The following is a 15,544-nucleotide window of genomic DNA, read 5'->3' on the forward strand; positions in this document are numbered from 1 at the left end:
ATTTTAATCTTTTCCACCAAAAATATAACGAATCTATTTCGCTGATGGGTTGTGCCCATACTGTCTGCTTAATCACATTAATTGAATCAGGTAAACTAGGAGGCTGGAGAGTATGAAGTGAGGGGCAATGTATTCTCACTGGTCTGACTTGAAAGTCTCCTGAGCATGAGCAGAGTAGGCTTTCAAGAAGCCCATTACAAATTAAATTCTAGTAGGAAAGAAAAGAACTTCTAGTGCTCACCTAACTAGTTATTTTAGATGAGTTTATCACTATGCTGAGTAAATAATCAAAAAAGTTGGATTTTATGAAGAACAATGTGGCATCAGGATTGAAGGAAGGCTTATTAGCAATCTGTGTGATGTAGATGACACAACATTGCTTGCTGAAAGTGAGGAGGACTTGAAGTACTTGTAGATGAAAATCCAGGATTGCTGTCTTCAGTGTGGATTATGACCCGAAGTAAAGACAAGACCAAGGTCCTCACAACTAAACCAATCGGTAACATTATGATAAATGGAGAAAAGGTTAAAGTTGTCAAGATTTCATGTTGCTTAGGTCTACATGGAACAGTGCTCATGGAACCAGCAGTCGAGAACTCAGACAACACCTTGCAGTGGGTTAAATCTGCAGCGCAAGACCTCTTTCGAGTACTCCAAATAAAGGATGTGTTACTTTGAGGCCTAAGGTGACCTGACCTAAGCCATGGTATTTACAATTGCCTTCATGCCCAGGTGGAAGTTGGACATTGAATAAAGAAGACCAAAGAAGAATCGATGCATTCAAATTGTGGTGCTGGAGAAGAATAATGAAAGTAGCATGGAATGCTAAAAAGGCAAACGGTGTCTGTCTTGGAAGAGGTGCAGCCAGAGTGCTCCTCAGAGGCAAGAATGGCACGTGTGGTCACAAGAGAGCAGTCCCTGGAGAAGGACGGCATGCTTGGTCAAGTAGAGGGGCAGCAAAGAAGAGGAAGGTCCTTGATGAGATGAATTGACATAGTGGCTGCACTAATGGACTCCAGCATAGACACAGTTGTGAGCATGGTGCAGGGCCATGCAGTATTTCATTCTGTTGTGCATAGGGTCACCATGGGTTGGAATCAACGGCACCTAACCACAACAATGTATATGTGAGCAATGCCTTTTGTTACTGCCCAGTGGACTCTGACTCACAGGGAACTTGTGTTTCAGAGGAGAACTAGTGGGTTTTAAAAGCTGTGCTCTTTTAGAAGTAGATTTCCAGGTCTTTGTTCTGCAGGGCCTCTGGGTGAATTCAAACTGCCAATAACTGAGGAAGTTGCTGAGCACTTAATGGTGTCACCAAGAGACTCCACAGGAATCCAAACCTTCAATAAATTTTGCCCTTCCTTTTTTGAGGGTGACTCACCAGAGACATTTTTTATGGGGAACTTCTGTTTTCTGTGGAATACGTTTTAATCCGCTAAGGTTTGGTAGATGCTCCAAGTAGATGGGGAAAAACCGCACCCACATTAACAATCTCTACAATTGTGAACTCTGGTGGTACGGTGGTTAATGTAACGGTGGTTAATGTACTGCTCACCCACAAACATCTCTGGAAAACAGATGTGGACGCCTCCTCCAGCAGAGTCTAGCCTTGGAGACCTATGATGCAGTTTTACTTGGTCCTACATGTTGTTGCTAAGTGCTGTCGAGTGGGTTTTGACTCTAGCGACCCTATGGTACAACAGAATGAAACACTGCCCCAGCCTGGGCCTCCTCACAATTGTTTTGTGTGAGTCCATGGACGCAGCCACCGTCCTACATGGCCTCTAACATGGAGCCATTCAAAGGCAACTAACACCATAAAAAATGCTAGGGTTGCCAATGCTAGTCATGTTTCAACGTTTCAAGATTTCACTACAGACTATACCATACCATCTTAGGTCTTAAGCTTAGTACTATAGCTTTGATAACCATTTTCTTTTAAAGTACAAACTTCATTCTCTACTACTGTTTATTGAGAAAAAGTAAGTTCATCCATTCCAAGCCCTGGAGCATGGGCAGGAACTCCTGAGCTGCTTATTCATTTTCCAATGGACATTTCTGTTTTCTCACTGCCGCCTCTGCCTTAGGGCGACTACTCCACTGTATGAGGTTGAATGTTCAAGGGCTTAGCTTTGGCTAACAGCCACTAGTAGTTAAGTCAAGCAGCCTGCACACTTAAACATTTAACGGTAATAAACAACTTTAATCCGACCAGAACCTATTCTGCAGCCCTCATTTTCAGTTGTGTTAACAGGAACCTAAATAGCATAAACAATGGGCTAGACTATAGGAATAATTGTGAAGACAACACAGTTTCTTCTGGTCCACACGAGACAACCACAAGGCAAAACAGACTCCCTGGCATTGAACAACACCATCCTAACACTGAGTTTATTTTACTTTTTAAAGAAAAAGACCCATAATAAGCGGAATCCAATTTCTATTTATGGCCTGGACAGTTAAATACAATCCAGATATTCATTTGAACTTAATTTATGTACGAAATACTTGAAACTCTTAGTAAGGTTTTCCTTCTGGCGCCAAAGACCTGGCTTTTCATTTTACTTTGTGTCTTGTTAAACCAATGAGAATGGCTGAGGCACTCTTAGCTAAAAGGGTCAGTATGTGCAGGAGTTCCCGGTGACTCTCACAGTAACTGAGCACTAGGGGCACTCAAGGAATGTCTCCCGAAACAAGCAACCTGTCTTTAGAACATTGGTGGTTTTTATTTTGAATTGAGTCGGATTTTTTTTTTTTTAGTTACTTAACCTGGGCAGACTTTGTCAATAGGAAAAAATCATGTAGTCCTAAAACCTTGCCTATGATTTCATTCAGTTTGAAGGTGCCCCAGAACTCGTGTCTGGTGTGGGTGTAAACAGCCCTGTGCGAACCACCAGTTGCTCCACGAGAGAAGAGGCATTCGACTGCTGTAAACAAGCTATAGCCTCAGAAACCCACAGGGGCAGCTCATCTTTGTCCTGTCAAGTGACCCTGAGTCAGAATGGGCTCAATAGCAGTGAGTTTGGCATGTTGTTCTCTCTTGGAAGGTGTAGGGAGCTAAGCATGCGGCTGCTAACCGAGGTTGGCTGACCCCACAGGCACTCTGTAAAACTGCCTCTGTAGAGACTGCCAGCCTCTGTGGAGCAGTTCTCGCAGGGCTGCAGGGTCACGAGAAGTCAGAATGGACACAGTAGCAGTGGGCTTGTTTTGTTGCTTTTTTTTAATTTGGTGAAACAGCTATGTTTCAGGGCTAGGGCCAGAAAACTGCCTGGGGCGAACCCAGTTAGTTGCCTAAAGTATGGTTTCTATAGTTTAAATGGCAGCAAAATTGAAAGGAAAGTAATATGTTATGACACAAGAAAGTGATATGGAATTCATTTCCCAGTGCCCATTTGTATATTCCAAGACTAGGCCTCCGTTACTAAAAATTGTGAAACTGAACTTTTCTCTCATCTATAAACACTTGCAATTGTGGCTCTTGATCTGTAAGGCTTAAAATACAGTCTGTCCAGTCACAGAAAAGTTTACTGACCCCTATTCCAGAGCACTTCAAAAAATTCTTAAATGCTCCAAGTTTTTTTTTCCTAGTAGAAGACTAGCTCTGTGTAGGCTGACTAGACCACTTTGTGTATCGGTTGGTTATCGTCTTTGAGCAGGCCATTAGTGCCTTTTCTTCCTGCTAGCAAAATCCAATGTAAAGGTGATTGGATGAATTGGCACTGTGTATGTGGCCCTTGTTTCTGTTGGCTCTAACAGGCTCGTTTGGAACCAGTTTATGTCCTGCCCAGAGGTGCCTCAGAAAAAAAGGCGTGTTCATCTACTTGTGAAAAATCAGCCCCGGAGAGCCCAATGAAGCACACTTCTACTCTGATACACCACAAGTCGGAATTGACTTGATGGCTATCAGTTTGGTTTCAGTAATATCCAAGGTGAGCTATAATTATGTTTGGATGAGCTTAAAATACTTTCAAGTCATTTAGACAAAATCCTATCTTAAAGTCAGTGGAACAATTGCAGCTGATATGAATAGAATTGTGTCCCCCAAAAGTATTTGTTGTAAATCCTGACTTCTATGCCAATGGTTATAAACTAACTTGAGAATTATTTGTCTGTTATATTAATGAGGCAGGATTAATATAGTGTGTGTCAAGTTGTAGAGGGTGAGTCAATCTTTATCAAGATAGTCAGAAAAAGATACATGCCCGAGTCCCAAGGAGATCTTCAAGGAACCAGGAAATAGAGGCGGAAGAGACAAGGACCCTCCTTCCCCACAAGGCCCAACATAAAGAGAGGAAAAAAATCCTTCCCTTAGAGTGGCGCCCTGGGAATTTCTGTTTGTTAAAGTCATCCACTTGTGGTATTTCTGTTATAGCAACATTAGATAACTAAGACAGAGGTCTTCCATCACTGAGCACTTGCATGAGGATGGATGACTAAACATTTTCTTTTATAGGATCGTAACATTTGTTAACAATCTGTTGGAATGCCAGAAAAGTAACACTCAACTTTTATTATCACCCATCATACTTATTGCTCATTTGCAAGCATTTACACAGTATAAAAGGAAGTCTGTTTCACTGTCATCATGCTTACATCTATCCTTGATAATCCCAAAGTACATAGCTACAAATAGTTTTCATTATCCATCATCATTTACTAGCGACTTACATAGAGAGAGCACAAATGAAAAATTCTTGTTTTATAGCTTTGGCTTGGTCATCTCCACACTTCATGACTGATACTCTGCGGGGAGTAAGTGGCTGAAAAGTAGACAAAACTGTGGGAGGCCCATATAACCTAGACACTAGTTAATTGGTCCCTTAATAATTGAAAGTTAACTTTATAAATAGATACAAGCTGATAGTGGTGTTTATGCACTAATCATACCCGTTAATGAATAAGTCACTGTGACCCTAGAGATAGCTAAGGGGGAAAAAAGGTAAATTGAGGGTCAAGAGAGAATAACTGCCATCACCTAGATCTGGCTTTCCTGACCCCATTAATCACAGCAGCCTCCAAGGGGGTGGATGCATTCAAGGGAGGGAAAGACTGGTTATTATGGGTATAAAAGACATAAAGTAGAGCATGCAAGAGAGCACAAATCATGGCTTAGATCTACATGTGTTTGTTGGGAGGAGAAACCACAAAAGTAGGCCAAGAGTTATGGTGGAGTCTTAAACACAAATCTGCATAACAGCAAATTATTACTGTCGGTTGTTGAGTAAATTCCAAGACACGGTGACCCCTGTGTGCAGTTTTCAAAGTTGTGACTTCGGGGCAGCAGAGCTTCTAACATCTTTCTGAGGCACCTCTGGTTGGGTTTAAAGAAAGCAAATGCTTTCTTTAGACAAAGTTTTGAGTTAATAGGAAAGTCAATTTTGACTCTTCTCTGAGGTGAACAGAAACTGAAATTATGTGTTGGCACACCACCATGTAATAAGAACCACAACTCAATTAAATTCACTATTTAATAAAAAATAACAGTTTTTAAAAAATCCAGTGGTTACCAAAAATTAATAGAGTATGAAACAATTGTGGGCTTTGGAAGCAAATATAAGGGGTTAGGAAATGTAGAGAATATATAGGAAGTCTAAAAACTACAAATATCTGAATGCAAGTCCATGATAAATGAATACTACAGGTTAAACTTCTCAGTAGCTCCACCCCTACCCACCATCAAGACAACACACCCAAACAAAATCTCACATGAATTATGCATGATCAGGTAAAATTCTGAAATTAAAGGAGTTTCAAAAAACATGCACTATACACTGAACTGTTGGTACATCCTAAATTCCTTCATGATAATTTTTTCTGTTCATCTTTATACCCATTTCCCCCTGAAATGCTTAGCAGAATAGATGCTCAATAAGTAATTTACTGAATTAAATGAAAAGGATTCTTAAGCCATTGTCATTACAAGGATTCAGAATTTAAAAAATCATGATACAAAAGGTACATTTAGGGATCAAAAGAGTGGCAAACAGATAAAATAACTATCTCAGGTGTGCTGTCTTGGAGAAAGACCCTAGTCAGATGGCCACTCTCAAGCTATCTTGATATAGATGTGAAATGTTAGATCAAACACTGTGAAAATGACAGGGTAATACACACACACACACGGTGAGCTTCAAAAAGTTAATGGGAAAATGATATTAAAAATGATAAACACACATACTTATTAAGTATCTCATGATCTGACATTTCACATTTACAATTGTAAAACAACAAGCCATATATTTTGCACATTAACAATGCACCTATGACAACAGCAAATTCCAATGTGCAAGGTAAGAATAATTCCGGCTATGCCATCAATGAGGCAGTATACCATGTTGCAGCTGGGCAGTTATATAATGATGTAATTATCCTCCATGTTGTGATCTGACCTGATTCATTTTTTCCTAAGCCAATTTTCACAAAACAATCTTGTCTTTGAAACCAAGCCATGACACTAAATGAGGAGTGGGTATGTATCTGTAAAAGTATAGACATATAGATCTATATTGATATAGGCACACATAATGTGTACATACACCTATGCATTACTTTAAATGGGAATGACTAAATTGGTATCAGAAGAGTTCTGGAAAAGCTGAACTTTCAGCAACTGGATTTCCAAACATTATTAATTTGCAATGAGCTGGAATCCACTAAAAATGAACAATTTCAGTGGCATTTAATGCATTCATAATGTTGTACAATCACATCTATTTAATTCTATAACACTTATATCACCCCTAGTACAAAAGGGTACTCATTAAGAAATTACCTTCAAATCCCTTTTCCAGCCTGTTGCTGAGTTGCTGTATGCTGCTCCATGGGATTTTCTAGACTGTGATCTTTACAGGTTTCAGATGGCTAGGTTTTTTCTACCACAGGGCTGTGGGTGGCTTTGAACTGTGGTCCTTTCTATCAGTCGCTGAGCGATTAAGTACAGCACCACCAGGGCTACTTTTTCTAGCCCATGGCAACCACTTATATAGACTCACATATTCTGGACATTTCGAGTAAATAGATTATGTGGTCTTTCGTATCTGTCTTCTTTCACTTGGCATAAAGGTTTCAAGTTTCATTCCTATAATAGCATGTATCACCACTTCATTCCATTTTATGGATGAATCAAGTATGTTTTTATTTGGGATGGTTCTAATTGGAGGGGAAAGCTGTTTTATAAATGAGGTTGCCAAGTATTTGCTGTCAGTTGTTTGGTTGTGGTTCAATCAGATTTTCACAGAGCTCTCTAAATTCCCTGCCTTCCTTTCCCTTACCCTGATACCAACCACTTGTGAAGTTGCTGACTATAGTTTAGACCGTGTCTACTGAACAGCAAATCTTACAGGCTTCACATGGTCTCCTTAGTACCGGGCTGTAACCAACTGAGATAACCAGCCTCAGAGGAGAAGAACACAAAACGGGCCAAAAGGAGATTACGTTTAAGATATCCCATGGGAACTTGTCGGGGAGACTAAAAGGAAAATGTTGAGCTATGTTACTATCAAAGAACGTGGACACTGTAAAAGCTATCACAAACAAGTGCCCTCTGTTTGGTTGCCTAAGTATAGCATTTAACTTTTGAGAAAAATAAAAAGAAGGCAAACTAGTGCATATGAACAGGGATGGAGCAAAACAGCAAACCTACTACAAGCATGCTTTAATTGGCTTCAAACCAGTTTATTCTGGTATGAATCCCAGCTGAGGATTTGTATTCCACCTCGCATATACTGAATCAAAAACTTCATTTTAACAAAGAGTCCCCAGGAATTAACAAGTTCCAAGCACATAGCCTCAGGAAGGGCCAGCTCCACACTGGACCAGCAGTGGGGACCAAGAGAGGACCTAGGATTAATGAGGTCCAAGGCATCGAAGCTTTATGGGAGAGTAAGAATACACAGATATAGCGCGCCAATTTTGCAAACACACTGTGAGTACAATGCTAAGGCCATTATACAGCCTTGCAGGGAGTCCAATGCATGTGAAGGAACCAGAAATTTTACTGGCACCAAGATACATCCACCTCTTGGGACAAGATTTCTGGACCAAATAAATAAAGTGAAGCTTGAGTTTATATATCTTAAAAGAAAATCTTGTATGATCTCTAAAATCATGTAGTAAAATCCAGATGAAAAGTTGTGATCCTAGCTGGCAGCACTACAGTCATTTCTGTGATATACTGTAATTTGGTGAACCTCAGTGGAGCTTCACAGGATGGCAGGCAAAATCTTAGTAAACACTAACCTTACACTTAGGGTTATGCCATCATCTACTGAGTTCCGCATTTTGAAGAAATCAGTCTATAAAACATTTATTTAATGAAAGCCTTATAACGACACTCATCATTTCACGAGTAGATAAGTTCAGAAAGTGTGGCTACAAGAATTGGCCGCAATTCTCTTGAAACTTTTTGATTAAAATACATGACAATTTTAATTTCGATCATGAGGTTGGTGATCCAGTATATGGGCAATACTTGTCTTTTCCATTAAATCTATAACATCATTCAGTTATATCCTAAAGAAGAGCCATGACAAGAACAGACAGATGTGCATGTTCATCGTATGATGTACATGATCCCATATTTATCGTAGCACTGTTAACAATACAAGGGGGGATAGAAACCACCCAACTACCCATCAGTAGAAGGCTGGATAAAGAAACTCTGGTACATGTGGCAATGGAAAAAAATGAATGATGAAACCAAGAAATACTTCATGGCCATGGATGGATTTGGAGAACATTATGGTGTGTGAAATCCAAAAAGACAAATATTTATAGGAGACCACCATTAAAAAGAAAATATTCGAGACAACAGTTTTACCATAGGAAAAATACTTTGATGATTACCAAGGGAAAGGGGGTGGGGTGGGAGGTAAGATGTGTTTATAGGCTAGAGGGTCACTCACTGCCATTAGAGCTCCCCTCTGTGGGTTTCAAAGACTGTAACTCTTTATGGAAGTAGACAGCCTCAACTTTCTCTTGTGGAGCCCCTGGTGGTTTTGACCTACTGACCTTGCAGTCAGCAGCCCAATGCATAATCCACTAAATCGCCAGGTTAGAGGGTAGATTACATGTGTTAACTTGGTTGAAGGGGAATGTACTGTTTTACAGGAAAGAAAGGAGTTTGGGGGACAGGATAAGCTATTAAGGGGGTTGATAAATGTTGACCACAAAACTGAGTATGTGAAATGAAAATTCCTGCCTAATTCCAAATAAAAAATTTTATTTACAATGTCTATAAATTTTTCCTCACCCTTTTCATGATCATTTTCAATGAAAAGTCATCATGTAACTGAAAGATGTAGACTTAATATCTTGGTTTTCAACTACTAAATCTATGTACTCAACTATTTAAACTACTGAACAGTTTCAATATTTTAAAAGGTGTTTTCCAATGTTCTTATTTCTAGTCACTTTAAATTTTTCTAGTCCAAAATTCAATTCAATTAAACAAGGACTTGTGTGTTACGGACTGAATTGTGTACCCCGCCCTCCGCCCCACATATAAGCATGCTAAACCCAATCCATGGATGTAATTCTCTATCAAGTGGGCTAATTTGTTATCTTAATGAAGCTATTATTAGTTTAGGGTATGACTTCAACTCATAACTTTTGAGACATAAAAGATCAGGCATAGAAGAAGCAAGGAAGCACCAATGGAGAAAAATCAGTGCCACGAGACAATCACCAAGTAACCAAGAAACTGAGAGAAACATGAATTTGTCCCTAGAGTAGACTGAAAGAACCTTCCTCTAGAGATCTTGCTTGGAATTTGGACTTCGAGTCTCCTATGAGAACATAAATTCCTGGTCATTAAAGCCACCCACTTGTGGTATTTGTTACATATTCACCTTCCTATTTCAATTATTTTAGTTCACAAGTGTTATATTCACTTCATTCTTTAAAGTAATGCCAGTTAAACATATGAAGAGTATATTTTTAATAGTTGATGAATAATATTGGAAAAAAGAATTACAAAAGTGATGTAAGACAATGAGGAGGAGTCTGGGCCAACACCACATGATTCCATCTGGTTAAAGGAAAAGCCTGGAGTAGAATCCAGGTGTGTGGCTGGCAGGGTCTGGAATTTTATAACTTGACCACAAAAATGCAAGTCATGAAAAGTGCACAGCAGAATCAGAGGACTTGGCGTGTAAACGGCATGCAATCTCCAATGTGCTGAACCAACAAATCCTCATCTAAATCATCAAGTGACTACACTCAACTGAGTCAAGTTCACCTGTGTGTCAGGATCTGCTTCCATTTGAATCACGACATTAAAAGAGAGACATTCATTTCCCAAGCATGTACAGGTCCAGATACGCAAAACGTCTAAAAATCAAAGGTCATTATAATAGCCTTATAATATCATAGCCACCTATTATAATTGTTCATTGCTGTTGAGTTGCTTCCAACTCAGAGCCACACCGTGTGTTATAGAGTAGAATGGATCCATCGGGTTTCCTAGGCTGAACTCCCTATGGGGGCAGAAGACTAGTCTTTTATCCTGCCGAGTCACTGGAGAATTCCAACTGCGGACCTTGTGGTAGGTTACCAGCTGAGTACTTAAGCACTGAGATGCCAGGATTCCTTCATATCTACTTTATAATACATAAATATATTTCATACTAAGTAGATCACATCCAGTTGTGAGAATCCTTTTACTTCTAGTTGCGCAACTGATGTTAAGATTGCATTTGCTCAAGAGCAATGGAATGTGTCTATTTTTCCTAACATTCATCTGTAATGCCAAGGTTTCCCTCCTGATTATGCCAAGGGAAATTCTTAAACTTCCCTTTTTGTTTGTTTTGTTGTTGTGTGCATTAGAAGTTTCTGTTTAATGGTACTGAAAAATAACATTCTATGTCTAACTCGTTAAGCTTCTCTAATAAGACTAACAAAAGTATTCAGAGGTGGAATTTCATACTAGCAAATGTCAATTCAGACCTGTTAAATCTAGTCAACAAACTTACCTGCTCCAGCAAGCATTCCACTCAAATTGACTAGGTGTGGTTTTTATCTGTTGTTCAGTCACACTGAACAGAATCTGTTCTCTAGCTACCATCCCATGTAGGCTGACATTCCCTTTATCTGGGGACTTACAATAAAGAAACCATATTTAATTTTTAAAAAGTAGATGTACTCTTTTGGTATCCTAGAAACAGATCAAAGTATGCTTTGTTGAAAAGCCTGAAGCTCAAGCAAGTGTTAACAAATAGCAACTAATATACAGCCATGCTAGTACAAAACCCTGTCTATTTTAAGGGCAAGAATCTGATTGGACAGGGGCCAGGAAGGCCCAAAGGATAAAGTTTGTGGAAGAGCAGTGCCAGAGCCGGCGAGTCAAATTATACAAAACTTTGATAGTAAACCAAGGTCCTTCATAAAGACAATTTTCCCTCAAATCAGACTGGTACATGCCATGTAAAATTACTCAAACTTGTTACATTACAAAGAAGCTTCCCAGGCCAAGAAAAAAGAGCATACCAAGGATCTTAGGGTTAGATATAATAACTTTAACAATTAATCTTCTATTAGTTTATGACAACAGCTATTATTAAATAATCTGCAAGGTAGAGAAGTAACTTCCAATTGTTTTCTAAATAGTGTCTTTTATCTTCTGATATCCTATAAAACAAATTGTTGCCCTGTGAGTCCTAGCAGTTGTATTGTAAACCCTGCAAGCTGTAAATTCTTTCTATAGTAGAATGCATTCTAGTGTAAAAACCATGGTGCATCAACTTAGAAGGCATAGGAGGCTATAAAATCCATGGATTTTTTTATTGGATTCTAAAAACACCACTCTAAAACACATGCATGCACCAATATTCATTGCAGCAATATTGACAATATCCAGAAACTGGAAAAAAAAACCCGTGTCCATCAACAGATGTAAGAGATAAAAAATTGTCATTCCTATACAATGGATTAATACTTAGCCATAAAAAGAAATGAAGTCCTGATACATGCTATGGCATGGAAGAACCTCGAAATCATTATGTTGAGCGAAGTAGCTCAGTTATAAGAGGGCAACTACAGTATAACTCCAGCTATATGACATACAGAGTTGGCAAATACAGAAACCAGTTTGTTGGTGGAAAGGTGAAATGGGCAGTTATTGCTTATATAGAATACTGAATTTCTGTTAAAGGTGGTGAAAAACTGGAGCTGATTAGTGGTAATGGTTGTACACCATGACAAATAACACTGTTATTGAAATGCAGTTGTACATGTAAAATGATTGGAATGAAAAATGTTTAATTCTATATATGTATGTGTATAGACATACCATGCCCAAATCAAATTCAGTGTCTTCAGATTCCATGAAGACTCATAGCAACCGTATAGGACAGGGTAGGACTACCCCTGCCCCTGTGGGTTCCTCAGACTATCACTTTTTATAGCAGCAATGGAAAATATTTAGTTATATATTATGTATGTGTGCATGTTTGTATATGTATATATATATATCGCATGCATAAATGCAACACAAACACACACGAGGGAGCTTCATAAAGTTCATGAAAAAAGAACGTGAAGGTAAAAACATGTCAAAGAAGGAATATGCAAAAATTTTGCCTGAGAGGAGAGAAAAGTAGCAAGCTGTACCCTGTCAAAGGCAAGACCCAGAAAAACAACCCAGGCCCATCCATTTGCAGCTTCGCAGGCTTACACACACATACACATACATATATATCGACATATATACATATATATATGTGTGTGTATATTGCAGGGTAATGTGTGGCAGACTGCTCCCATAAATATTTAAAACCCAAACAAATCTGCTAGTGAGTCGATGGTGACTCATAGTGACCCTTTATAGGGTTCGCAAGGCTATAAATATTTACAGCAGATAGCCTCATATTTCTCCCACAGAGCATATGGTTGCTTTGAACAACTGACCCTGTGCTTAGTAACCCAACTTATCTGACAGTGCTACTAGGGCTTCTTCCTTAAGGATTTACAACCTGGGGAATCCTATGGAGCAGTTCTGCTCTGTCTAACAAGGTCTTTATGAGTGGAACTGAACTTGATGGCAATGAATATTTTATATATATATATATATATATAATCACAATACAATTAAAACAATGATAATGATATTAGGGGGAAATCCCACTTTCCATTTTCCAGCATAAGCCAGCATGCTCAGTATTGCATGAATGGTTAACGTCTACCAGAGGCTGAATAGAAGATAAATCATCTGACTTCCTTCCATACCCGTGGCCTTGCTCTCTAAATGAGATTAATTGAATGGTGTCTTGTGAAAAGATACATGCTCCAGATATATAGGCAATGCTGGGCTCAGATGTTTGGTAATAAAATCTATTTCTAGTTCTTTGTTCAATTGAAATTGGGACAGCCCATAAGAGGTGGAGAGTAGTGATAGTGAGTGAAAAGTTCCCTTGCTTTATTTCCCATCTATTTATGTTTCCAAACCCACTCAGCATGTTCATTTCTCTGTGCCTTTGTTCATACTGTCTCTAGTATTACAGTCTTCCCTTCCTTATCCTGCTTCAAAGAAGGGAAGAACTGAAACCACGTCATGTACAAAAGCCAAAAGAAGAGTCTCAAGATACTGTTTAATCATGTGTAGTCTCACCAGAGGTCAAGGAGAGCGATCAGGGGCTCCCTGATCGTCTTCTAGGACATTTTATCACCATAATTAATGCGTACCACATTTCGAAGCAATTATATCTGGCAAACTAATAGTACAGGATTAAAAAACCATTTTACTTGTTTGTCTAGGCATTCTGGAAAAGGTAGTTGCTCTAAAATTTTAGTACTTCATGTATTTTTTGCATGTATCTATCCATATTTTAACAGATATCCCTGAATCCTGAAAATCAAATTCATCATCTTAGTCTTTGGTGAGAGCAGATTTCCCCTGCTCCACAATTTTGTTTTATCTGAATAGTCTAAATAAGTGTCTTTCAGTTTTTATTGTGTTTATTATAAAGTCACTAAAGAAATAGGTAACAACGATAGATAACATCGCCCTTTCATGTGTATCTTGCTAATGGTTTAAAGAGAACAGGCTAGCTGGAATTAGAACAAGATAGCACAAAGCGAAATTTAAGATCTGGAGGAACTACAGTAGAAAGGGAACAGCTTTCAATTCTCTTTGAAAGGTAGAAGAGAAAAAAATGTAACTTTTTCTTTGAGATTCTCAAGATTACGATTAGATCTCTTCTTAAAATAAGTGAATATTTGGGGAAAGGGGTAGATAAAGCTTAATTACCTTTTATTGTGGTAAATAAATATGTGACATAACATTGGATGTGCTACAATCTTCACATGTATGCTCTTCATGTAGTTCAACCATCTCGCCTAGCCATTCCCCAGTTTTTTCCCCCCTCATTAATTACTTTTTCAGTGTACTGGCTCACAAAGCATTAGACTCTGACAAACACTGGAATAAAGCCATTATCTTGCTCATTTCTGCAAAGGGACAATCTGTGGCTCTATTAAAATCACCATCAAATACTTGATTGGTGCAGCTAAAGGCTGAGAATTGATCACAGACAGAAGATACAGGCTACATGACCACTGCATGCAGGATGATATCCTGGATCAGACACTGGACCAAATGAGAACATCAGTGGACACACAGGTGAACTCTAAGTAAAGTCTGCAGTTCAAATAATGGTAATATGTGAATGTTAGCTTTTTTAGTTTAAAAAATGTTCAATGTTAATGTGAGATGTTGATGAATGGAAACCAGGTGACGGAGTATATGGGGACATTCTGTGATCTTTGCTGCTTTTCTGTAAAGCTCAGTTATTTTAAAATGAAAAGCAAAGAAACAAGGGGATCACCAGTAGAGAACAGGATACTTGCTTGAATAAATCAAGTCCTCTCCTCATCTTCAAATGCACCTGCACCCTCATAAATATTCAACAAACTGAATTCATATATAAATGCAGCCCAGCTTTTCAGTCTAACACACCTGATTGCTCCCTTCACCTGCTAAACTCTGTAGTGTCCATATGGTAACATATTAAGTTGCATCCTAAATACTGCTCTAACGAACTTCCTAAGGGCTACAGGACGCTATTTCAATGTAGACATGTATTCTTCAAAAGAAAAAAATGGATACACACATTTTCAAAGATATCGCTGTGACTTACAAATGCAGGCATCTGAGGGTGTGGGAACATAAACGGCACCTGCTGGGTGAACATGGCGGCGGCAGTCCTCTGTTGCATCAGATTGCTTCGCCCATTAATTTCCAGCTGCGTTTTTAAGTGTGCAGGAGGATGAAAGTACTTGCAGTTCTCTCTGGTACACCGATCCTAGGAATGAATTTGATAAACTTGCATTTAGTATTTCTGAAAATCTAGCATGGTCAAGACACGGCTATGAGCTTCTTGCTTACCTTCTTAGCGTGTGCCAAGTACTGCGATAAGTGTTGTGCATGACATAATTTTATCTTCATACCAGATGAGGAAACTGAGACTAACACAGGTTAAGTCACTTCCCTATAGTCACACAGCTGAAAAGTGACACAATCAGAACTGAAAGGCATTCCGTCTGGTTC

At 38.9% G+C, this 15,544-nt stretch overlaps 1 protein-coding gene across 4 annotated transcripts in view; it reads right to left on the reverse strand.

The window, feature by feature from the left end:
• MBNL3 (muscleblind like splicing regulator 3) overlaps window positions 1–15,544 on the reverse strand; it is a 119,664-nt gene that overhangs the window by 22,319 nt on the left and 81,801 nt on the right. For 3 of the 4 annotated variants that reach the window (XM_075538221.1, XM_075538220.1, XM_075538223.1), the window contains one exon: window positions 15,108–15,299. In XM_075538221.1, coding sequence (XP_075394336.1) covers window positions 15,108–15,299 — 192 coding nt within the window. The remainder of the gene's footprint in view (window positions 1–15,107; window positions 15,300–15,544) is intronic. The other variant, XM_075538222.1, reaches the window with a different exon arrangement.

The sequence above is a fragment of the Tenrec ecaudatus genome, chromosome X, assembly GCF_050624435.1.
Source record: "Tenrec ecaudatus isolate mTenEca1 chromosome X, mTenEca1.hap1, whole genome shotgun sequence".
NCBI lineage: Eukaryota > Metazoa > Chordata > Mammalia > Afrosoricida > Tenrecidae > Tenrec > Tenrec ecaudatus.